Source organism: Eriocheir sinensis, unplaced genomic scaffold, assembly GCF_024679095.1.
Source record: "Eriocheir sinensis breed Jianghai 21 unplaced genomic scaffold, ASM2467909v1 Scaffold983, whole genome shotgun sequence".
Taxonomy (NCBI): domain Eukaryota; kingdom Metazoa; phylum Arthropoda; class Malacostraca; order Decapoda; family Varunidae; genus Eriocheir; species Eriocheir sinensis.
Window position 1 is genome coordinate 15,797 of NW_026112367.1, and position 24,204 is coordinate 40,000.

The window sequence follows — 24,204 nt, forward strand, 5'->3', positions numbered from 1 at the left end:
TCTGTTGTATTCTGTTGTATTCTGTTGTATTATCTTTTATTCTGTTGTATTATCTTTTATTCTGTTGTATTCTGTTGTATTCTGTTGTATTATCTTTTATTCTGTTGTATTCTGTAGTATTCTCTTTTATTCTGTTGTATTCTGTTGTATTCTCTTTTATTCTGTTGTATTCTCTTTTATTCTGTTGTATTCTGTTGTATTCTCTTTTATTCTGTTGTATTCTGTTGTATTATCTTTTATTCTGTTGTATTCTGTTGTATTATCTTTTATTCTGTTGTATTCTGTTGTATTATCTTTTATTCTGTTGTATTCTGTTGTATTCTCTTTTATTCTGTTGTATTCTGTTGTATTCTCTTTTATTCTGTTGTATTCTCTTTTATTCTGTTGTATTCTGTTGTATTCTGTTGTATTCTCTTTTATTGTGTTGTATTCTGTTGTATTCTCTTTTATTCTGTTGTATTCTGTTGTATTCTCTTTTATTCTGTTGTATTCTGTTGTATTCTCTTTTATTCTGTTGTATTCTGTTGTATTCTCTTTTATTCTGTTGTATTCTGTTGTATTCTCTTTTATTCTGTTGTATTCTGTTGTATTCGCTTTTATTCTGTTGTATTCTGTTGTATTCTCTTTTATTCTGTTGTATTCTGTTGTATTCTCTTTTATTCTGTTGTATTCTGTTGTATTCTCTTTTATTCTGTTGTATTCTGTTGTATTCTGTTTTATTCTCTTTTATTCTGTTGTATTCTGTTGTATTCTCTTTTATTCTGTTGTATTCTGTTGTATTCTCTTTTATTCTGTTGTATTCTGTTGTATTCTCTTTTATTCTGTTGTATTCTGTTGTATTCTCTTTTATTCTGTTGTATTCTCTTTTATTCTGTTGTATTCTCTTTTATTCTGTTGTATTCTCTTTTATTCTGTTGTATTCTGTTGTATTCTCTTTTATTCTGTTGTATTCTGTTGTATTCTCTTTTATTCTGTTGTATTCTCTTTTATTCTGTTGTATTCTGTTGTATTCTCTTTTATTCTGTTGTATTCTGTTGTATTATCTTTTATTCTGTTGTATTCTGTTGTATTCTGTTGTATTCTCTTTTATTCTGTTGTATTCTGTTGTATTATCTTTTATTCTGTTGTATTCTGTTGTATTATCTTTTATTCTGTTGTATTCTGTTGTATTATCTTTTATTCTGTTGTATTCTGTTGTATTCTCTTTTATTCTGTTGTATTCTGTTGTATTCTGTTGTATTATCTTTTATTCTGTTGTATTCTGTTGTATTCTGTTGTATTCTCTTTTATTCTGTTGTATTCTGTTGTATTCTCTTTTATTCTGTTGTATTCTGTTGTATTCTCTTTTATTCTGTTGTATTCTGTTGTATTCTGTTGTATTCTCTTTTATTCTGTTGTATTCTGTTGTATTATCTTTTTTTCTGTTGTATTCTCTTTTATTCTGTTGTATTCTGTTGTATTATCTTTTATTCTGTTGTATTCTGTTGTATTCTCTTTTATTCTGTTGTATTCTCTTTGTTTTTCTGTTGTTTTCTTATGTTTTCTGTTGTTTTTCTTTTGCTTTCTGTTGTTTTTCTGTTGTTTTCTTTTGTTTTATGTTGTTTTTCTGTTATTTTCTGTTGTTTTTCTGTTGTTTTCGGTTGTTTTCTTTTGTTTTGTGTTGTTTTTCTTTTGCTTTCTGTTGTTTTTCTGTTGTTTTCCGTTATTTTTCTGTTGTTTTTCTGTTGTTTTCCGTTATTTTTCTGTTGTTTTTCTGTTGTTTTACATTGTTTTTCTGTTTTGTTTTCTGTTGTTTTACATTGTTTTCCTGTTGTTTTTCTGTTTTGTTTTCTGTTGTTTTCTGTTGTTTTACATTGTTTTCCTGTTGTTTTTCTGTTTTGTTTTCTGTTGTTTTCTGTTGTTTTCTGTTATTTCTGCTGTTGTTTTCTGTTGTTCTCTGTTGTTTCCTGTTGTTTTCTGTTGTTTTCTGTTCTATTCTGTTGTATTCTGTTGTATTTTAATGTATTCTGTTTTATTCCATTGTTTTTCTGTTGTTTCCTGTTGTTTCTTGTTGTTTTTCTGTTGTTTCCCGTTTTTTCTGTTGTTTTCTGTTGTTTCCTGCTGTTTTCTGTTCTATTCTGTTGTATTCTGTTGTATTTTAATGTATTATGTTCTATTCCGTTGTTTTTTGTTGTATTCTGTTGTATTCTGTTGTATTTTAATGTATTATGTTCTATTCCGTTGTTTTTTGTTGTATTCTGTTGTATTCTGTTGTATTTTAATGTATTATGTTCTATTCCGTTGTTTTTTGTTGTATTCTGTTGTATTTTAATGTATTCTGTTGTCTATTCTGTTGTATTCCAGTGGTGTATCAGAATTGGTGTACGTTTAGAAATAAGGGACGTTTATGCATTTTTTCATTGACTTGGAAAAAACACGAACGTTTGCTTAATTATGGAAGAAAGGCTTGAGCCTGCCTCGTGCAATATCAGGTAATGTGGCCTAAATACTGACCACTGGGGGGCGTGGACTATTACAACATAATTTAGAGGTGTGCCGGCAGGTGTGTGAGGTGCCAGGTCAGGTGTGCCAGCGTTAGTTACCCCGTTAGGAGCGATTCTAACACCCGCGTCATCGGGGGCCGCCGGAACTGAGCCCAGCCCCGTACAGACAGTTTTTCTTACGTTGTGTCACTAATTATCGTTTGCAAGAGTCGCCACAACGCCCCACGCATTCACTGTCGATGGGGAAAGGCTTGCCTACACTGGCGTTAGCGTAGATGATGTAATATTGCAGAAAACAAGCTCAAATGTTCTCGGCGGGCGGGGCGGGGCGGGGCGGGGCAGTTTGACATTCACCTCGTAACAAAATTTTCGTCTTCACGGCTAAAATACATCTTTCCTGCACTAGTCTCATATATCCACGTGTGCACGGGCGTGGAAGGCTGACGTGGGTGTACGGGCGTGATCTTAAGTGTCTTCCTTTTTGAGAAAATAAGGATATATATTTTTCGTGGCGGGCTGGGACAGTAACCTAGCCCGTAACATATTTTTTCGTTTTCACGGCTAAAATACATCTTTCCTGCACTAGTCTCATATATCCACGTGTGCACGGGCGTGGAAGGCTGACATGGGCGTACGGGCGTGATCTTAAGTTGCTTCCTTTTTGAGAAAATAAGGATATATATTTTTCGTGGCGGGCTTGGGCAGAAACCTAACCCGTAACATTTTTTTTTTTCACGGCTAAAATACATCTTTCCTGCACTAATCTCATATATCCACGTGTGCACGGGCGTGGAAGGCTGTCGTGGGCTTATGGGCGTGATCTTAAGTGTCTTCCTTTTTGAGAAGATAAGGATATATATTTTTCGTGGCGGGCTTGGGCAGAAACCTAACCCGTAACATTTTTTTTTTCACGGCTAAAATACATCTTTCCTGCACTAATCTCATGTATCCACGTATGCATGGGCGTGGAAGGCTGTCGGAATCGCTCAGGCTCTCTCTCGTTTGTGAGCCGAGTGTGCTAACCACTGCACCACGAGCCCCCCTGCTGGGTTGGGGGGGGGGGGGGTAGTTTGCATATGTGGACATTTTTTGTGGTGTGTAGTGGGCTGGCGTAATAGTGGTTTGGGTCTGGTAATTCCTTGTATTTTACAGAAACCACTACATGCTTGAGATGCCCCGTTAACGCCTCGCCCCGCCCCCACCTTCCTGGCATAAATGGTAAGAAATGCCTGCTGTTAATGGATATTGCAGTCCATAGCTATGTGGGGTGTGTTGTTATATATACCTTTGACCATAGCTGGGCGTTATCGCGATACTTTATCGCTGATAACAAAATCGGATTATGGACCATCCGCTACTTATTTAAATATATATCGGTATCTTCGTTACTTTTGTAACCAAACTAGCGATAATTGCTACTTTTTTTCCGCCTCTCAGAAAAAAAACGTTGTCTCCTTACTGCGCATGCATGGCCCGGTGTTGTATGAAAAAACTTTGGGGTATGAAATATCTTCGGTGATGAGATTTCATACTTAGGTCATGAAAATTAATACACTAGGTTATTTTTTTTATGCTAATCAAAAATCAATATATCATAGAGAAAAATCATTTAACTTTGCCCCAAAAATGATTATTCACTGCCTCAAATTTGATATTCCATATTCGTTGGTGAGCATGTCATGGTATTGAAGGCACCCGGTGTTGTGTTATTTGGTGTCCCATCGTCAACAGCTGGCCTTTTTGACCAACACTGGTCTCTCATGAACTGCATGCTCAGACCATTATAGATTTGTACAGTCTCACAATGCTTTTTTAACACAATAAGAGTTGCTGGAAAGCTGAATCAAACATACAGTACCACCATCCTTGCTGTTTCTAGAATGACGTACACTCTGTACATATAAATACAACTCGTACAGAGTGTCATTCTAGAAACAGCGTGGATGGTGGTAGTTGTACTATATGTCTGATTCAGCCTTCCAGCAACTCTTAATTGTGGTTTAAAAGCTTTGTGAGACTGTACAGGTCTACGCTTGCTGGTCTGAGCATGCACCGTTCACGAGAGACCAGTGTTTGTAAACAATTTTTGACGGTGGGGACGCCAAATAACACAACACCGGTTCAGGCATTTCTAGTACTACCGTCCATATGTACGTGTCAACGTGTGGTTTTAAGGTTTTGTAAGTTTCCTAAATTACAGATAATGAAAATTTGAATTCATCAATGTTGTTCTATCTGAAATATCAATATAGTATCGTTTTCGCCTATTGGACTTGTCGCTAGCTAGTATCAGAATTGTGGATTTATATCGGGTATCGGTTATCAGTTATCGCATATATTTGTGTCTCTAGTTAACGAATATCGGTTATCGCCGTTAAGGTTTTTCATTATCAGTTATCGGTTATCGGGAATAAGGTTTTCTGTTATCGTGCCCAGCTATGTACATACATACATATACATCCCTTTACTGTAAGATTCAAAACAATTCTAACCTAACCTTGGGAGTAGGAGTTAGGTAGCATATTAGCTTTGCATACCAATTTTGAGACACTGACTGTTCATTTCTGATAAATATATGATGCCTGTTATTATTTATAAGGTTATAGTTTCCAGAAACCCCTAAATGACCGACTCTTCCATGCCTGAGATGACCCGCCCTGCCCTGCGTCATGACCTCCCGGCATACATTGGTAAGAAATGCATACCACTGTTGATGGTTACACAAGCCCATAGCTGTGTGGGCTTTGTTGTGTTCATGCATAGTTACCCTTGAACTGCTTCATTTAATACTAACCCGGTAGCAGTGACGGGCCAGATTTGTGGCTTTACCGTGTAGCAGTGACGGGCCAGATTTGTGGCTTTACCGTGAAAAAAGAAAACTAACCTAATCTAACCCCGTCTGAGAATTTACTCTGAAAATTTCTCTTGTTCCATTTGTGCCTTGATTCCTTGGTACTACTTACATAGGAATACATAGGAAGAACAGACACCAGAAGACCTATCGGTCAATGGCGAGGATGTCTGTTTACTACCGCTACTACTAGTCATCTACGTGTGGTAGGACAGGACAGAAAAGATGAAGGCTCCTCCCCACCCACCTCTCCCTCCGGCAACGTGCCGGCAGGAAATAGTTAGAAGAGAACACCATGTACCTTTAAGGAAGAAAGGGCCATGGAAATTTTACTAACAGCTTACAGAATATTGAAAACTTCTGAAAAAAATGTGAAAAGTTTTATATTACCCATGAGCTGGTTCTGTTTAAAGCAAGAATTATTACCTCATAAAACCTAACGTGTGCCGCTGATGCAATACATTGTCCGAGGTGTGATCGGATCGCTAGGAAGTTTAGTGTTATTTAATTCTAACCTAACCTAATGAACAAGACCTAACATGACACCTGACTGACCTGTGTCTCTGCCAGAATACATTGGCTGTTATAAAACTTTTCGGGTTTTTTTTCAGAAGTTTTCAATATTCTGTAAGCTGTTAGTTAGTATTAAGATACTAACATAATGTATTAAACCTCCTGTGAAACGTCGCTAATATGTATATTGTATACCACCGTCAGGGTAAGTGTCAGGGAGGGATTTTTAAGTGTCTTCCACCAAATTGTCTGAGGTGGTGGGCACTTTTTTCCTTATATATATGATGAGTGTATTTACTCATGAGAATATTGTTTACATGAGTTAGTTTACTTTTTACAACTCTTAAGCTGAATTACAATTATTAGATTTAAAACCTCAATTCCACCAACAGTTATAAATACTGTTAATCTTATAGCTCAGTTCAAATTACAGCTACTCTTCCTCGCACTCGGTCTCCTCGCTTTGCGCGGTGCCAGCCGCACGAGCAGCCTCCCTCCACCACCTGTGGTGTCGCGACGGGCGGCCTCGTGAGCACAACACATGGCCCTCAGGGCGTCGACACTGCCGATTGAGTCACACGCCTGGTACACTTGTTGCCTCAGTGTCACGTCACGGAGGACTCACATTAACTTTCGAAGCGACAAGTACTCCAACCACTCTGTGCTACGCTGTTGGCACTTAAAGGCACAGTCTGTCACTTTCTGTGTGCACTTGGTTATGTACTCACTGACACACTCCTGCTCCTGCCTCGCTCCAAAGAACTCTGCCCACTGCACTGCCTGTGTATATGGCCGAAGGACGAGCTTGCCGATGGCGTCCAAGGCCGTGGGTGGAGTCAGGGTGCTCCACCGGTCCATAGTGAAGCGTGCGTCCAGGGCCCAATGCAGGGCAGGGACGCATTGGAGCCTGACGTGTTGCACTGCCTCCTGTGGCAGCCACCTGCACAGAAGCAGCCAGCACTCCATGGACCTCCTCCGTGACTTAAAGGCGGCTGGCGACATCTCCAGCTCGCACTTCTCTGGAGCGGAGGCTGGTGACGGCCGGGGAGGAGTGGTCAGTTAGTAGGTCCAGACTTCCGTTCACTGTGCCATGTAAGATGTCTGGCTAAGGAAATGCAGGGCGTGTGTGCTCCCGTTTACTGAGTGAGTCAATAACTGACAGAGGTTCTCCTCGCTGGTGCGGGCGCAGGCAGAAAACATCTCGTACATCCAACAGGAACCCCCTTATATGGGCGGTTGCCTACGTCACTGTACGTCGTTACTGCGTCATAACCGTTGACTTTACACATAAGGCACTGAGGGTGCACTCTATGATATGGTTACATCCTCATAAGTACATAAGAGTGAATATTCCTGAGTATTCTACATGGCTTGGGTTTACATGATTCTCGTCCTTTAGCGTGGTGCTGTCGTTGGGTGAAGTGGGTGGTTTCCGGCAGAGCTGTGTGGTGGCCTGAGATGCCCCTTTTTACTTCCTGTGTGTTTCCATAATGGTTTGTTCTTCACACTGTCGCCTCGCTGTGCTGTGTTCTTCAAATTGTTCTTGTTATTAGATGAATTCTACCGTTCATCATCGCTTTCTTCTTCTTTGTTTATTTGTGGTGCTCGTACTGGGTCAGGAGGTGTTACTGCATCTGTGTTGGTAGATGTAGTGCCTGCAGGCACCACAAGAGCCTGACTGACTTTCACAGACTTCCTCTTCTTGTGTGTTTGTTTGTGTGTGTGTGTGTGTGTGTGTGTGTGTGTGTTGACTCTTATTTTCTTTTATTTTTTCTTCCTAACTGTTTTCCCTGTCAACAGAGTGTCCAGAGGAAGGAAAGAAGAGAGAAAGGAAGGAAGTGAGTGGACAGCTTTTGGTGGCTTTTTCTTTGGTCAGGTCAGGTCAGGTCAGGGGCCGGGACATGCAGCTTTTTTTCCTTGTCCTCAGAAGAGTGTTCTGGCCACACCTGTCAGTGTTAGATTGGAATTATAAGAACCAGAAATTTGTAAGAAAAGTTTTTGAGGAAACAGTTATGTTGTTTGGAAGAAGAATGTCATGGCTCTGTGAACCAGGGCCTAGATTCACTAACGAGTCACGACATTCCTAAGTCACAAAAAATGTCTTAAGGCAACCTTCGGCTGCTTTGGGCTATTCGCTAAACAGTTACGACATTCTTCCGGCACCTTAACTTTACGGCAGCTCCAGGCATGGCGTAAGATATCGTGACCCGTACGTAGGGCAGATTTTCTCCACAACACAAGGAGGAATGAAGAAGAAGAGGAAGACCCACTGCCAAAATAATGAACAAAACGTTACAGTGCTATCAAAACATTGCTCTATAAGGACGTGTCAACCGTATATAATACCATTCTCTGAACATGTGGTGATTGTGAACTCTTACACTATTGAATATCCTGCCGTAAACACTTGTGATAATATATATGGAGGGCTTGTAATGCCCGCAGGAGATTCACCAGGGGGTAATGTGGGTACCCATACATGCTCGGTGAATAATTTAGTCTTAATTTGTAGTTTGTAATACCTTAGACCACTAGCACAACCAAGGATGGGCCGGGCCACACCCATATACCGTTGATGAGGTTTCAGGCCCTGCACCCCCAAAGTTTCTTTTGTCTTGTCTTTTTCTCTGCCCTCCAATCTCCCTGAACATATTTCTGGGTGTGCCCTTGCCATTGTTTAGCAGATTTTAGCGACCTATTTTAGAGACACAAACTATTCATTACTGGGTAAATTATCATGTCTTTTTTGTGGAGTTAGTTATCACCAGGAAGCAATTATGAAAGTACTAGAGTTGATTTGGTGAGTCTCATACTTGGGTTGACAGTTTACTCTCCTCTGTAACGATGGGCTACTATCCCCAGCGGCAATCATAGGTTACAATTTTAGCAGAGTTAGGTTACCATCTACTAGGCTAAAACGAGTCTGTTAGTTTGTAAATAGATTTGGGAGTGAAGACGGCTGGACGATATATGCCGCAGAGCTTGTTATAGTGAATTCTGGGGTAAATTTGCTGTAGCTGAATTATTGTGGTAATAAACAGATCCCCATTAAAAGGCATCATAACATACCACAGGAAATAAGTAATATGCATCTCAAGAGACTGCTCCTGCTAAGCAATTACCCATTCTTTGCAACATGCATTATATGTTTGTTGGATATTTTGGTAATTTAGTCATCCCATGGCTCATTCTTGTCTCAATGATGTATTAAGGTATTACATTTACTATTTAGTATGCTAGTTTTACTGGGTGTTATAGATGATGTGTCTAGTAAAGGTAGGGTGAAGTTGGGGGCATACGCATGGCTGTGTGTGGCCTCGGTGCTCATCATGGTAACCTATTGCTGGTAAATTAGCAACTCCTGTTAAAGTTTGATTCATCACCCAGTTCAATTGCCAGTCATAGTTTCATAGCTACTACAATTTTGAAAAGTATATTATGATTTTAGGTTGAGGCAAAATATCTACTATGTATATTGATATTTATTTCATGCAAAAAGGTTAAGTAAAAAATACATAATTACTTCATTAATTCATTTTTCTACTTATAGCACAACATTAATACTAGAAAATAAAGGTTCTTTGTCCATAGACTATAAAAAATTCTCTCTCACCTTGAAATTCAAGTTATTTTTTGGGTATTGACAAGAAAATAATGTTTCTGTTTGTAACTCAAATATGCACTTTTTTTATGTAGCCTAACCTTACTAAAGTACTGACTCATATGTTCCTGGCACAAGTTGAGAACATAATGAAAAAATGGGCATTGACATATACATTATTAAATATTTAAATGTGTTAAATAGTGTACTGGCAATAAAATACAGGAAATCATCGAGCAAATTGGTGTATGGGTGTGTTTCGTTAAGAACTCGCCAGAGTTCTTCAAAGACAAAGGCACTGCCCACTGTCAAAACACATTCCACTATACCTAGAAAATTTCCACAGCGACTGTTGGCTCTCAAGATATAGCTGGAAGCCAGACTCTTTCACAAGTCATCACAGTTTTGAGAGAAGTCTTGGGCTTTCCAGGATGTGACACACACACACACACACACACTCACATACACACAAACACACAATTATATACTTTGAGAGTAAAAATAGTAAAGTTGGGGGGATACACAGTACCAGCGCATGGCCTCGGTGCTCATCTCCGTAACATTGGCCCTTGAGACTGTGGTGGAAGGGAGCCCCCATTACCCCAGGACACAGGGCCAGTGTGATATCTGGGTTACCACATATCACCTTCCCCAGGTACCCATTCATCGACCAGCCTGAGAGGGAGGATGAACAGCTGGGTGAGTGTGAAACAGCGTTAAGGCAGGAAAATCTAAACATGGCGGACTTAAGATTTTTTTGTGAATCGCAAGATACGACATTCTTATTTCCGCCATATTGGATCCACTTAAGATTGTCGTATCTGCGAGGCGTTAGTGAATCTGGGCCCTGTCCTCCTCCTCCTCCTCCTCCTGTGGTGGCTTATAGCAGCACATGTACTGTGCTGGGCTGCACTGTGTTGTCAGTCTGGGCAGCAGCAGTGTTCTGGGCTCATCCACTCATTGTAATGTTGGTTTTCCAGAGTGGTGGCACTGCCCGGCACTTCCTCAAGAAGGCTCTCCTGCCCCTGACTGGCTGGTGTGACAGTGTTGGCAGTCTGCTGCTTCTTGGTGAGTGACATGTTTTCTTTTTTTAACATCAGAGGACACGGCTCAATGGCGACAAAAAGAGTACCAAAAAAATAAGCCCGCTACTCACCGCTCCCACAGAAGTAAAGAGTAGCCAAAAGAGAGGTCAATTTTGGGAGGAGAGGTGTCCTCATACCCTCTTCTTGAAAGAGTTCAAGTCAGAGGCAGGAAGAGATACAGACGAAGGAAGACTGTTCCAGAGTTTACCAGTGAAGGGGATGAAAGAATGGAGATGCTGGTTAACTCTTGCATAAAGGGTTTGGACAGTATAGGGATGAGCATGGGTAGAAAGTCGTGTGCAGCGGGGCCGCGGGAGGGGGGGGAGGCATGCATTTTGCAAGTTCAGAAGAGCAGTCAGCGTGAAAATATCGATAGAAGATAGAAAGAGAAGCAACATCGCGGCGGAATTTAAGAGGTAGAAGACTATCAGTAGGAGGAGGAGAGCTGATGAGACGAAGAGCCTTAGACTCCACTCTGTCCAGAAGAGCTGTGTGAGTGGAGCCCCCCCACACGTGAGAGGCATACTCCATGTGAGGGCGTATGAGTGGACAGGACAGTTTGTTATGGAAAGAAGATCATTGATGAATAACAGGAAGGGAGTGGGTGATAGGACAGAGCCCTGTGGAACACCACTGTTGATAGGTTTAGGGGAAGAACAGTGACCGTCTACCACCGCAGAGATAGAACGGCCGGAAAGGAAACTGGAGATGGAGGAACAGAGAGAGGGATAGAATCCGAAAGAGGGCAGCAGTTTAGAAAGCAAAGACTGGTGCCAGGCTGCCTGTGACTTGAACTCTTTAATAAGGAGGAGAGTATGAACACACCTCACAAAATTTTCCCCTCTCTTTTGGCCACATTCTCCATAGTTAGCCCCATTGTTAGCACCAGGCTTTTTTATCATTATTAGTGGTATTTGTTCTCCCTTGGGCTGCTTCCTTTACAGTAAGACTTATTATGCCTAGGCCCACCTGTAGGGAGATGTAATTTGACCCAGTGCAGTAAGACTTCTGCCTAGGCCCACTGTAGAGAGATGCAATTTGACCCTGTACAGAAGTGCTATTTGGCCCCACATACCAGAAGACAGCGTAGTAACATCTAAATTATTTTATGTATATATTTTTTTACGGCAGAGGAAGCAGGTCAAGGGGCAAAGAAAGTACTATTGAGAAAAGAAAGCTTGCTGTTCACTGTGTTTATCAGAGTGGCCAAAAGAGAGGTCAGCTTCAGGAGGAGAGGTGTCTCCATACCCTCCTCTTGAAAGAGTTCAAGTCATAGGCAGGAGGAAGTACAGACCAAGGAAGACTGTTCGGGAGTTTGCCATGAAGGGGATGAAGGAATGAGGATGCTGGTTAACTCTTGCATGAGGGATTGGGACTGTTGTTTCTTTACTGATATCTTTATTAATTGAAATGAAACGTGTTGACTCAAAAAGGTTTAGTGGTTCACCATTTTGGTACAGGTTTTGTATCAGTATTAATTATTTAACCCAGGATTATTTACCTTCAATACATCTAACTATCTGTCTACTACTACTACTACTACTACTACGGGCCTCCATCTATTAGAGTTGCGTTGTGAGCGGTATATTCTCTCATATCCTTTCAAAGCAATTCATTGGCCCCACCCCGCCAATGACTGTGGCCGACAACCATCTTTATTTAATATTACAAACTTTACTAAGCATTTTATTTTTAAGCTAACAGAGCTTGTGGTTGATACGACTATCAACCGCCGTCGCCTCAAAGTCCAGGTCGGCAATGTGGGTGGTTTTGGGTGCAGGCGACCTGGTTCCTCTCAGGCAGACCAAGGCTGACCTCAGGAGGGAGAAGGACAGCCTGCATCTCATCCAGGCGACCACACTGCTTCTTGGCTGCTGTTTCTTATCCGCCAGTGTTTCGGCGAGTCTTGCGTAGAAGCTCTGCGCCCTTGGTCCCATCCCTCCTGCCGTCGTGAATACTACCGGGGTGAAGGAGCCCTGGTCCACATTCTGTATTCTTTCTTCATATGCTCTGTTCTTCTCTTGTTCGTTTCTTCTGTGGGCTGCATCAAGGGTCAGGTCTCTGTGGCATGGGCCATGGGATCAAAGATCCTTATGTCAAAATATGCCCTTGTCCACGAGTCCAAAACCCTCTGGCGCTAACATCCACTCGTGCTTCGTTGGAAACATTAGCGGTGCGTCTGGCGAGGTGTTCGCCTTGCAGAGGGAGCAGCATGGGTTCCACAGTCACGTCGTGGCAGACTTCTTTCAGCATCTGAGCTGTTATGTCTCTTACTTCATCATGTCTCATGCAGACGAGACCTCCTCTCTTGCATGTCATGGCATGATTTTGGTTGAAGGGTGAGCCACATGTTTGGGAGCCCATCCACTGGCCAGCCATACCTGAGGGCAAGGGCATCAGTAAATTCTTTTTTGTTTAAGTTGAAGCCTTTTGCCCTGATAGGTAGTGTGGTTAGCCAGTTTGAAGCGCCCACTTCCTGTGCAATATCTGTCCTCCTCCTTGTGTCTTCTGGGAGTTCTCTCATTAGGTCACTCAGAGTGTCTCTCTGTTTATGGAGATTTCATTCCTTAGTGACCTAATATATTGAGGGTTGTCTTCTCCCCTTTCATTTTGATTGGTAATATATCCGGTCAAAGAGGCTGTGATTCGGATTGAGTTCCCGAATTCAGACTCGGCCAGATTTTGCGGGTTGGTGATGCCGAGCCCACCCATTTTTGGCGGCAACTCCAGCAATCTTCTCTCCTGGTCACTGGGACATTTGCTATCGCCGGTATGAAGGTGTTTCTGACAGCATCTTCCAGAGGTTTTAGTAACGGAGCAACATCAGGAACTGTCCTCATGAGGCTACTACTACTACTACTACTATCCCTGGACACTTTAGACTATCCCCACGGTGTCTAGAAGGCCTGTTATCCGACTATGCGACACCCCACAAGGCCACTACTACTACTAATATTACTACTACTTATACTACTACTAATACTATTCTCTCCCCTACAGAAGTCCGGTGTCCCAACCTCACTACAACGCTGACTACTGCCTTAAGTGTGGTAGTGGAGGATAGAGGCCGAGTGGAGGCTACAGCGGACTATTCCTGCGAGAAGGGGAGGAGGATAGTCGGGAATAGTCAGCGGAAGTGTGGTAGTAATGGTATCTGGAGTGGCAGTCAACCGCGCTGTGAATGTAAGTAATAGTAGTTGTAGTAGTAGTAGTTCCAGTAAGTAGGTGATTGTAGTAGCTCTTGTAGGGTGTTGAATAGTAGTAATAAGACTATCCTGAGACTAACTAGACTATTCCTAATACCCCTCAGATGTAGTAGTAGTAGTAGTAGTAGAAATAGCATATGTTGGGTGTTGAATACTACTAACAGGACTATCCTAAGACTAACTAGACTATTCCTAACCCCCTCAGATGTAGTAGTAGTAGTAGTAGTAGTAGTAGAAATAGCTTATGTTGGGTGTTGAATACTACTAACAGGACTATCCTAAGACTAACTAGACTATTCCTAACCCCCTCAGATGTAGTAGTAGTAGTAGTAGAAATAGCTTATGTTGGGTGTTGAATACTACTAACAGGACTATCCTAAGACTAACTAGACTATTCCTAACCCCCTCAGATGTAGTAGTAGTAGTAGTAGTAGTAGAAATAGCTAATGTTGGGTGTTGAATACTACTAACAGGACTATCCTAAGACTAACTAGACTATTCCTAACCCCCTCAGATGTAGTAGTAGTAGTAGTAGTAGTAGTAGTAGAAATAGCTTATGTAGGGTGTTAAATACTAGTAACAAGACTATCCTAAGACTAACTAGACTATTTTTAACCCTCCCAGATGTAGCAGTAGTAGTAGTAGTAGTAGAAATAGCTTATGTTGGGTGTTGAATACTACTAACATGACTATCCGAAGACTAACCAGACTATTCCTAACCCTTCCAGATGTGACCTGCGACCTACCACAAGGCTTGGATAATGGTAGAATAGTCCGACTCAACCAGACCCTGGAATACGGTAGCCTGGTCGAATATCACTGTCTACCGGAACACAGGCTGGTCGGGGGGAGCTTCCGGAGGTCATGTGGCGAGCTGGGCGAGTGGTTGGGTGGAGAACCGAAGTGTGTGTTGGGTAAGTAGTAATAGTAGTAGTAGTAGTAGTAGTAGTAGTAGTAAAAATAGCTTATGTTGGGTGTTGAATACTAGTAATAAGACGATCCTAAGACTAACTAGACTAACTAGCAAGATGGCGCCACTATAAACACTCGCCTGCGCCAGAACGGGCTGGGCCGACCATCAGGCCCCACCTGGAAGAAGCCTTGGGCCGACCATCAGGCCCCACCTGGAAGAAGCCTTCAGGCCCCACCTGGAAGAAGCCTTGGGCCGACCATCAGGCCCCACCTGGAAGAAGCCTTGGGCCGACCATCAGGCCCCACCTGGAAGAAGCCTTGGGCTGACCATCAGGCCCCACCTGGAAGAAGCCTTGGGCCGACCATCAGGCCCCACCTGGAAGAAGCCTTGGGCCGACCATCAGGCCCCACCTGGAAGAAGCCTTGGGCCGACCATCAGGCCCCACCTGGAAGAAGCCTTGGGCCGACCATCAGGCCCCACCTGAAGAAGCCTTGGGCCGACCATCAGGCCCAACCTGGAAGAAGCCTTGGGCCGACCATCAGGCCCCACCTGAAGAAGCCTTGGGCCGACCATCAGGCCCCACCTGGAAGAAGCCTTGGGCCGACCATCAGGCCCCACCTGGAAGAAGCCTTGGGCCGACCATCAGGCCCCACCTGGAAGAAGCCTTGGGCCGACCATCAGGCCCCACCTGGAAGAAGCCTTGGGCCGACCATCAGGCCCCACCTGGAAGAAGCCTTGGGCCGACCATCAGGCCCCACCTGGAAGAAGCCTTGGGCCGACCATCAGGCCCCACCTGGAAGAAGCCTTGGGCCGACCATCAGGCCCCACCTGGAAGAAGCCTTGGGCCGACCATCAGGCCCCACCGGGAAGATGTCTACCGGCGCAATAGGCAATCAACGTAAAAAAAAAAAAAAAAAAATTTTTTTAACCCTCCCAGATGTAATAGTAGTAGTAGTAGTAGTAGTAGTAAAAATAGCTTATGTTGGGTGTTGAATACTAGTAATAAGACGATCCTAAGACTAACTAGACTATTTTTAACCCTCCCAGATGTAATAGTAGTAGTTGTAGTAGCAGTAGTAGTAGTAGTAGTAGTAGTAGAAATAGCTTATGATGGGTGTTGAATACATGTAATAAGACTATCCTAGGACTAACTAGACTATTTTTAACCCTCCCAGATGTAATAGTAGTAGTTGTAGTAGTAGTAGTAGTAGTAAAAATAGCTTATGTTGGGTGTTAAATACTAGTAATAAGACTATCCTAAGACTAACTAGACTATTTTTAACCCTCCCAGATGTGACCTGCGACCTACCACAAGGCTTGATAATGGTAGAATAGTCCGACCCAACCAGACCTGGAATACAGGCCTGGTCGAATATCACTGTCTACCGGAACACAGGCTATCGGGGGAGCTCTGGAGGTCGTGGTTGATGTCATGAGTGGTTGGGTGAACTAAGCAAAAAGGTGTAGTGGTAGTAGTAATAGTAGTAGTAGTAGTAGTAGAAATAGCTTATGTTGGGTGTTGAATACTAGTAATAAGACTATCCTAAGACTAACTAGACTATTTTTAACCCTCCCAGATGTAATAGTAGTAGTAATAGTAGTAGTAGAAATAGCTTATGTTGGGTGTTGAATACTAGTAATAAGACTATCCTAAGACTAACTAGACTATTTTTAACCCTCCCAGATGTAATAGTAGTAGTAGTAGTAGTAGTAAAAATAGTTTATGTTGGGTGTTGAATACTAGTAATAAGACTATCCTAAGACTAACTAGACTATTTTTAACCCTCCCAGATGTAATAGTAGTAGTAGTAGTAGTAGTAGAAATAGCTTATGTTGGGTGTTGAATACTAGTAATAAGACTATCCTAAGACTAACTAGACTATTTTTAACCCTCCCAGATGTAATAGTAGTAGTAGTAGTAGTAGTAGTAGTAGTAGTAGTAGTAGTAAAAATAGTTTATGTTGGGTGTTGAATACTAGTAATAAGACTATCCTAAGACTAACTAGACTATTTTTAACCCTCCCAGATGTAATAGTAGTAGTAGTTGAAATAGCTTATGTTGGGTGTTGAATACTAGTAATAAGACTAACTAGACTATTTTTAACCCTCCCAGATGTAGTAGTAATAGTAGTAGTAGTAGTAGTAGTAGTAGTAGAGAGAGACAGAGAAAGAGAGAGAGACAGATTACTACCATGAATACTACTATTACTATTAACTATTTTGTACTATTCCAGGTCCAGAGGATGCCTACAACACCATAGGCTCCGATAGTAGTAGTAGTAGTAGTGTGAGTACTACTTCTACTTCTACCACTAGCAACACCGGGCTCTACATCGGACTATTCTTCGGGCTCATCCTGGCGATAGTCTTCATAGGAATGCTAGTCTACTTCAGAATGTAAGTAGTAGTAGTAGTAGTAGTAGTTATGGTGGTGGTGGTAGTTGATTCTTAAGGTTGTCATATCACTTTACGTTTTCTGCTATAACTCAGCTTGTATGTGTGGTAGGTAAATCTAGCTTGCGTGGTAGTTAGAGTGGTAGTTGACCTTCCTTCCTATCAAAATTCGTGTTCCTAACCTGACCTCCATGGTTAACTGAAGAACTTCACCACGTCATGCAAGAAAGGAACACCAGACAGAAAGCTCTAAAACACGATAGATATGACATAAGCCTACAACAAGAATATAAAGTCCTAAAGAAAAAGGTCAAAGCCATGATGGGTACTGCCAGGAAGGACTATTATAAAGATAGACTTAACACGTCCAGAGGTAACACAACAGCCGTGTGGAAAACCTTGAGAGAAATGGTTCCTAATGCTACAAAGAAACAAGCTAATAAAGTACATCAGGAATGCAATGTCGAAGACTTCAATAATTTCTTTGCTAATGTTGGAAAAAAAGCTTTCGAGGAATCTCAAAACACTGTAAGAAACAATCACGAAAACTCACCCCCTGAAAACCCTGAAAACAATAACAGTCGTTACACCTTTCCACCCCAGCCCACTGATACTGACACAATCACTCTCACTATGAAGCACCTCAAGGAATCCAGCTCATATGGATCTGACGATATTTCCCTGAGATTCATCAAAGACGCTCTGCCAGCAATTCTACCATATATCACATGCATCATAAATACATCTATTACAACAGGTATAATGCCTGGAAACATGCTATTGTCACACCAATATTTAAGAAAGGAAATCCAGAAGAAGTAGGTAACTACAGGCCAATTTCCTTGCTCCCAGTTGTATCGAAAATACTAGAAAAGATAGTCGCAACCCAATTGGCCCAATTTATGGAACGGCATTGCCTCTTTAGCAGTACTCAACATGGCTTCAGACCAAACTTATCTACTGAGACGGCACTCTTACAAGTTTCCAAAAAGATTTATGACACCACGGACAAAAGAGAAATATGTCTTTGAACTCTTTGCGACCTATCTAAAGCTTTTGACAGTGTCAGCCATAACATTCTACTTAGAAAATGTAACAAATTAGGAATAGATATATTTTGGTTTAAAGATTATTTGTGTAACAGGACTCAGTCTGTGTGAATCGGGGGAAATTTGTCCTCTACACTAGAAGGGCCTTTTGGAGTCCCGCAAGGATCTATTCTCGGCCCTCTGCTATTTAACGTCTTCGTAAATGACCCGTCTCAAGAAATTAAAGAACGTTTTGTTATTCAATATGCTGACGAGACACAATTCTTTCATACTGGTAATACTGAAAATCTACCTGAACTAATTCTTAGAACAGAACAGACATTAGGAAAAATTAAAAACTATTTTAACAGGAATGGTCTCTTGCTGAACTCCAAAAAAACTCAATGTATATTTCTAGGCACAAGAGCTCTGATGTCACGAATACCGGATAACACCACTATCAAAGTAGGGGGTGCCTTAGTAAAACCTTGTCAAAATGTCAAAAACTTGGGGCTACATTTCGACAGTAACATGTTGTTTGATATGCACGTGACAGAAATCAGTAAAAAGGTGTCTGGCATGCTTATGTACATCAGTCGTTTTCAAGACATGCTCAGCAGAGAAGCCAGGCTAATAGTGGTTCAGACACTTGTGTTAAGTCACCTTAACTATGGGATAACTGTTTGGGGCACCACAAATATCACACAGCTGAATAGAGTTCAGAAACTACAGAAAGTTTGGCCATGTCAGCCCACTCTTAAAAGAACTACAGTGGCCAAATATTACACAGAAGTGCATTTTTGAACAGTGCATCATAGTATTCAAAGCACTGAAGAAGCATTTTCCTGAATGGCTATTCTCTTTTCCACAAGTAGGACAAATAGTTGACATAAACACAAGACAACAAAATCTCCTCAATGTACCCAAAACACACAGTGACATTGGGTCCCGATCTATCACAGTCAGAGGGCCAAAACTATGGAATAACCTCCCCACAAAGGCAGAGAATTGTCACAGTCTGCATACCTTTAAGGTCAATCTGAAGAAACACCTCTCGCAAGATAGCTCAGGAAACTAATCAGACTGAATACTCTTATTACATTTTATCATACAATTCTACCATAACATCTATTACAACAGGTATAATAAACATGCTATTGTCACACCAATATTTAAGAAAGAAAATCCAGAAAGTAGATAACTCTGGTCAATTTCCTCTCCCAGTTGTATGGAAAATATTAGAAAAGATAGTCACCAACTCAATTGGCCCAATTTATGGAACGGCATTGCCTCTTTAGCAGTACTCAACATGGCTTCAGACCAAACTTGTCTACTGACGGCACTCTTACAAGTTTCCAAGATTTATGACACCACGGACACAGAAATATGTCTTTGAACTCTTTGCGACCTATCTAAAGCTTTTGACAGTGTCAGCCATAACATTCTCTTAGAAAATGTAACAAATTAGGAATAGATATATTTGGTTTAAAGATTATTTGTGTAACAGGACTCAGTCTGTGCGAATCGGGGAAATTTGTCCTCTACACTAGAAGTGCCTTTTAGAGTCCTGCAAGGATCTATTCTCACCCCTCTGCTATTTAACGTCTTCGTAATTCTCATCTGTCACAAAATTAAAGAATGTTTGTTATTCAATATGCTGACACACACAATTCATTCATACTGGTAAATTACTGAAAATCTACACTGAACTAGTAGTAGAACAGAACAGACATTAGGAAAATTAAAAACTATTTTAACAGGAACGGTCTCTTGCTGAACTCCAAAACACACTCACACTGTACACAGGCACAAAACTCTGATGTCACGAATACCAGATAACACCACTATCAAAGAATGCCTTAAAAACCTTGTCAAAATGTCAAAAACTTTTTTACAGTAACATGTTGTTTGATATGCACGTGACAGAAATCATGACACACCACACACACACACAAGACACACTCACACCAGGCTAATAGTGGTTCAGACACTTGCGTTAAGTCACTTAACTATGGGATAACTGTTCTCACCACAAATATCACACAGCTGAATAGAGTTCAGAAGCAACAGAAAGTTTGACTCATGTCAGCCCAAAAAGACTACAGTGGCCAAATATTACACAGTGCATTTTGAACAGTGCATCACAGTGTTCAAATGATAAAGCATTGACCTGAAACTTCTCTGTTCCACAAGGGACAAATGTTGACATAAACACAAGACAAAAATCTCCTCAATATGCCCCAAAACACACAGAACTGTGGTGTGTCCTGATCTATGTGTGTGTGTCTCAGGCCCAAAACTATGGAATAACCCAACAAAGGCAAACATGAATTACTCACAGCCCCCAAACTTACCTTTGGTCAATCTGAAGAAACACCTCACCAAGCCAGCTCACAACTAATCAGACTGAATACTCTTACACACACTATCATATAATGTTCCTGCATGAGTGTCTAGATATTAGGCTCTTTATCAGAGTGGTTATATACTAGTTATATGAAGGGATTATCTGGAAATCGGACCATATACCGTGTTCAATAGTTTTAAAAAGAATAACCATTGTAAAAATGGTAAATAAATTTCTGATTCTCTCTCTCTCTCTCTCTCTCTCTCTCTCTCTCTCTCTCTCTCTCTCTCTCTCTCTCTCTCTCTCTCTCTCTCTCTCTCTCTCTCTCTCTCTCTCTCTCTCTCTCTCTCTCTCTCTCTCTCTCTCTCTCTCTCTCTCTCTCTCTCTCTCTCTCCCATGACTTACTCACTTGTGCCCATAAACTTACTCACCAATGCCCATAAACTTACTCACCTTGCCCCAAAAGTCTTACTCACCAATGTCCATAACTTACTCACTTGTGCCCATAAACTTACTCACCAATGCCCATAAACTTACTCACCTGAGCCCATGAATTTACTCACCAATGCCCATAAACTAACTTGTGCCATAAACTTATTCACCTTTCCCCCAAAACTTACTCACCAATGCCCATAAACTTACTCACCTGAGCCCATGAACTTACTCACCTGCCCCCAAAACTTACTCACCAATGCCCATAAACTCACTTGTGCCCATAAATTTACTCACCTTTCGCCCAAAACTTACTCACCAATGCCCATAAACTTACTCACCTGAGCCCATGAACTTACTCACCTTGCCCCCAAAACTTACTCACCAATGCCCATAAACTTACCTGTGCCCATAAACTTACTCACCAAACCCCATACACTTACTCACTACCAGGGCTGCACATTTGAATCTTACCAGGGCACACACACACTAAGAATTATTTGTCCTGGTACAGTGTGGCTAATTCTTATGGCTCCGTGGTGTAGTGGTTAGCATGCCTTCCTATGAATCTGCCGGCCAGGGTTGGAATCCCCCTCCCTGGACAGTCATATAATTGTAGCCCACTTATGATTTTTTTTTACTCTGATTGCCTCACCATATTTAAGCGTTTTGTGTTATATTGTCTGACTACATCATACTCTGATCTTAACACTTTACTTTGACCTTTTATCATGATAACGTTTTAGCTTTGTTTGTTTAATACTTTTTACCTTATAACTCACGAATGTTGTCTAACTCAATTTTGATATAGGTATTTTCTTTTGTGTATTAACTTCATTTTAATGTTCTCGTAAGCGTAGGTCTCATGGAAAAGAATAACCATTGTAACAATAGAAATAAAGTTCATCTCTCTCTCTCTCTCTCTCTCTCTCTCTCTCTCTCTCTCTCTCTCTCTCTCTCTCTCTCTCTCTCTCTCTCTCTCTCTCTCTCTCTCTCTCTCTCTCTCTCTCTCTCTCTCTCTCTCTCTCTCTCTCTCTCTCTCTCTCTCTCTCTCTCTCTCTTTGTTACGTACTTATTGAAGACATTGTGCATCGGTCTAAAGCATTCTCTCTCTCCCTTACTGCTTGTCTCCGCTCTCCTAAACACACAAACACACACACACACACACACACACACACACACACACACACTCAAACACACACACACACACACACACACACACGTATCCTCCTCTTCCTTCTCCTCCTCCTCCCCGTCATCGTCCCCTCTAAAGTTTCCTCCTCCTCCTCCTCCCCCTCCTCCCCCGCCCCCTGCGCCATGTTTAAATGTTTAAAAGGCCTCGTCTAGCCACCATGTCCCCAGGTTTAAAGCCCCGGATACCCAGCGACCTTGAAAGTGTCCTAGAAAACGAAGCAAGGGAAGCCAAGCTGGAGGGGAAGACAAGAGTATGGAACGCCTTGTGATGGGACGGTTAATGTTCTCTGTTACTACTACTACAAGTATATAACAAGTATAGGAAGAGTCACCTGAAAGTTGCGTTACCTTCCAGCCACCCAAGACCACGCCCGAGCCCAAGCCCCGACCGCCAGCCCGCCCCAAGGCTCCCTCCATGGCCTCCTGCAGGGCTTGAGGTGGCCAGGCTCCCCACAGTGCTGCCCCTCGCAGTGCCAGGGCAGTGCCACACCTGTAAGCTGCAGCGCCATGCCCGGTCTGGGGGCGCCGCTGGACTGTGAGTGTTGACCTCGTGTTTGACCTTATTTTGAAGCTACTAATTGACCATCGCAGGAATTATTACACGTTTCATTAGTCTTCATTAATGACTGAGTGCCTGAAGTGTCTGTTTTGGCTCTGGGTGCCGCACATAACCTATTCCCAAAGCTTAAAAAGGAGGTCAATCAGGTTTCACGAGTGTTTTCCAGGTTCAAGGTGCAGAGGAAGGGTCAAACTGCATCCAGGGTCACTAATATACCCATGCTAGGAAATCACATCAACACAAACCAAATTACTACAGAATCACACCCAACACACCGAATTGCACCAGAATCACACCAACACACTGAATTACTCCAGAATCACACACTGACTCTGCCCCAGAATCACACCCAACACACACTGAATTACTCCAGAATCACACCCAACACACTGAATTGCCCCAGAATCACACCCAACACACACTGAATTACTCCAGAATCACACCCAACACACACTGAATTACTCCAGAATCACACCCAACACACTGAATTACTCCAGAATCACACCCAACACACACTGAATTGCCCCAGAATCACACCCAACACACACTGAATTACTCCAGAATCACACCCAACACTCACTGAATTGCCCCAGAATCACACCCAACACACACTGAATCACTCCAGAATCACACCCAACACACACTGAATTACTCCAGAATCACACCCAACACACACTGAATTACTCCAGAATCACACCCAATACACTGACTTGCTCCAGAATCACACCCAACACACACTCAAACACACATGATTGCCAGTTAGCTTTGTGGACTGATTCTGGATAATGCGGCGGGCAGCTGTCAGTTGCATGAAACGCATATATGTGTTGTCTGTTCGGGGGACTGGGGAGCCGAGTGTGCAGGGGAGGGAAGTGAAGGAAGTGTAATTGTTAGTGTTGGTGTGTTGTGACAAGTGAGTGTGTATTGCTTTTCTGAATGAGTCTATTGTACCGCAGTCTGTAGAGGGAGGCTGTTCCAGTGGTGCATGATGGTGCGTGGAAAGTATGAGTGCTTGTATGCGTCAGTGTTAGTGTGATATGTTTGGTGTTTATGGACGTGTGTGTTACTCAGTACGTTGGCTGTTTGCGCTGTGTAGGGTAGGTACATGTGTGGGGCAGTGTGAGTGTTTGTGATCTCGTACATAAGTCTGTGTGCTTGGGAAGAGGTTTCTTTGGCCGATGACCTAACCTAACCTATTATCTATATCTATTATCTATTCACTCATTCATGACAGGTAAGGTTAGGTTACTACTACTATCCCTATGACACCACAGTTTATATTTATACATTTATCTATATGCATTTCCTTATATAGTAATACATAGATTATATACATGTTTATTTATACATTTTTTTACCCCCAGGTTACTGCCGCTAACACATGCTGGACTACTACTACTACTACTACTACTATCAGTGAGCTTCTACCATATCCACCCATGCCATAACACCACCACCACTGCAGCAGAGATGGATTTTGAAAGCCCTCATGTGGAGAAGGAGTTTCCGGGCCTGTACGCCTCCGAGTCCTCCAGACGCAGCAACAGCAATTGTGAGTCTCTCTCTCTCTCTCTCTCTCTCTCTCTCTCTCTCTCTCT

The 24,204-nt window shown here is 42.1% G+C and overlaps 1 protein-coding gene and 1 long non-coding RNA gene across 19 annotated transcripts in view; one reads left to right on the forward strand and one right to left on the reverse strand.

Moving 5' to 3' along the window:
• Window positions 1–24,204, forward strand: part of LOC126995103 (uncharacterized) — a 43,352-nt gene that overhangs the window by 9,314 nt on the left and 9,834 nt on the right. For 4 of the 12 annotated variants that reach the window (XR_007749907.1, XR_007749902.1, XR_007749903.1 and 1 more), the window contains exons 3-10: window positions 5,090–5,173; window positions 7,648–7,703; window positions 10,429–10,516; window positions 13,534–13,716; window positions 14,468–14,653; window positions 16,887–17,049; window positions 22,403–22,582; window positions 23,971–24,158. Coding sequence is in view for 1 of the 12 variants with exons in the window: in XM_050854386.1 (XP_050710343.1) it covers window positions 5,153–5,173; window positions 10,429–10,516; window positions 13,534–13,716; window positions 14,468–14,653; window positions 16,887–17,049; window positions 22,403–22,582; window positions 23,971–24,158 (1,009 nt within the window). In the remaining 11 variants the exon portion in view is untranslated. Of the gene's footprint in view, window positions 1–5,089; window positions 5,174–7,647; window positions 7,704–10,428; window positions 10,517–13,533; window positions 13,717–14,467; window positions 14,654–16,886; window positions 17,050–22,215; window positions 22,358–22,402; window positions 22,583–23,970; window positions 24,159–24,204 lie in introns of those variants that run through there. The other 8 variants (XR_007749909.1, XR_007749904.1, XR_007749908.1 and 5 more) reach the window with 5 other exon arrangements.
• On the reverse strand, window positions 14,680–15,937 carry LOC126995105 (uncharacterized). Of its 7 annotated transcripts, none has more exons than XR_007749925.1 (3): window positions 15,236–15,937; window positions 15,028–15,132; window positions 14,680–14,828 (listed from the first exon to the last, which is right to left on the reverse strand). It is a non-coding gene; the product is annotated as an uncharacterized LOC126995105 (long non-coding RNA). The 7 variants fall into 7 exon arrangements; XR_007749923.1 differs by having other exon boundaries at window positions 14,993–15,132; XR_007749922.1 differs by having other exon boundaries at window positions 14,714–14,863; window positions 14,993–15,097.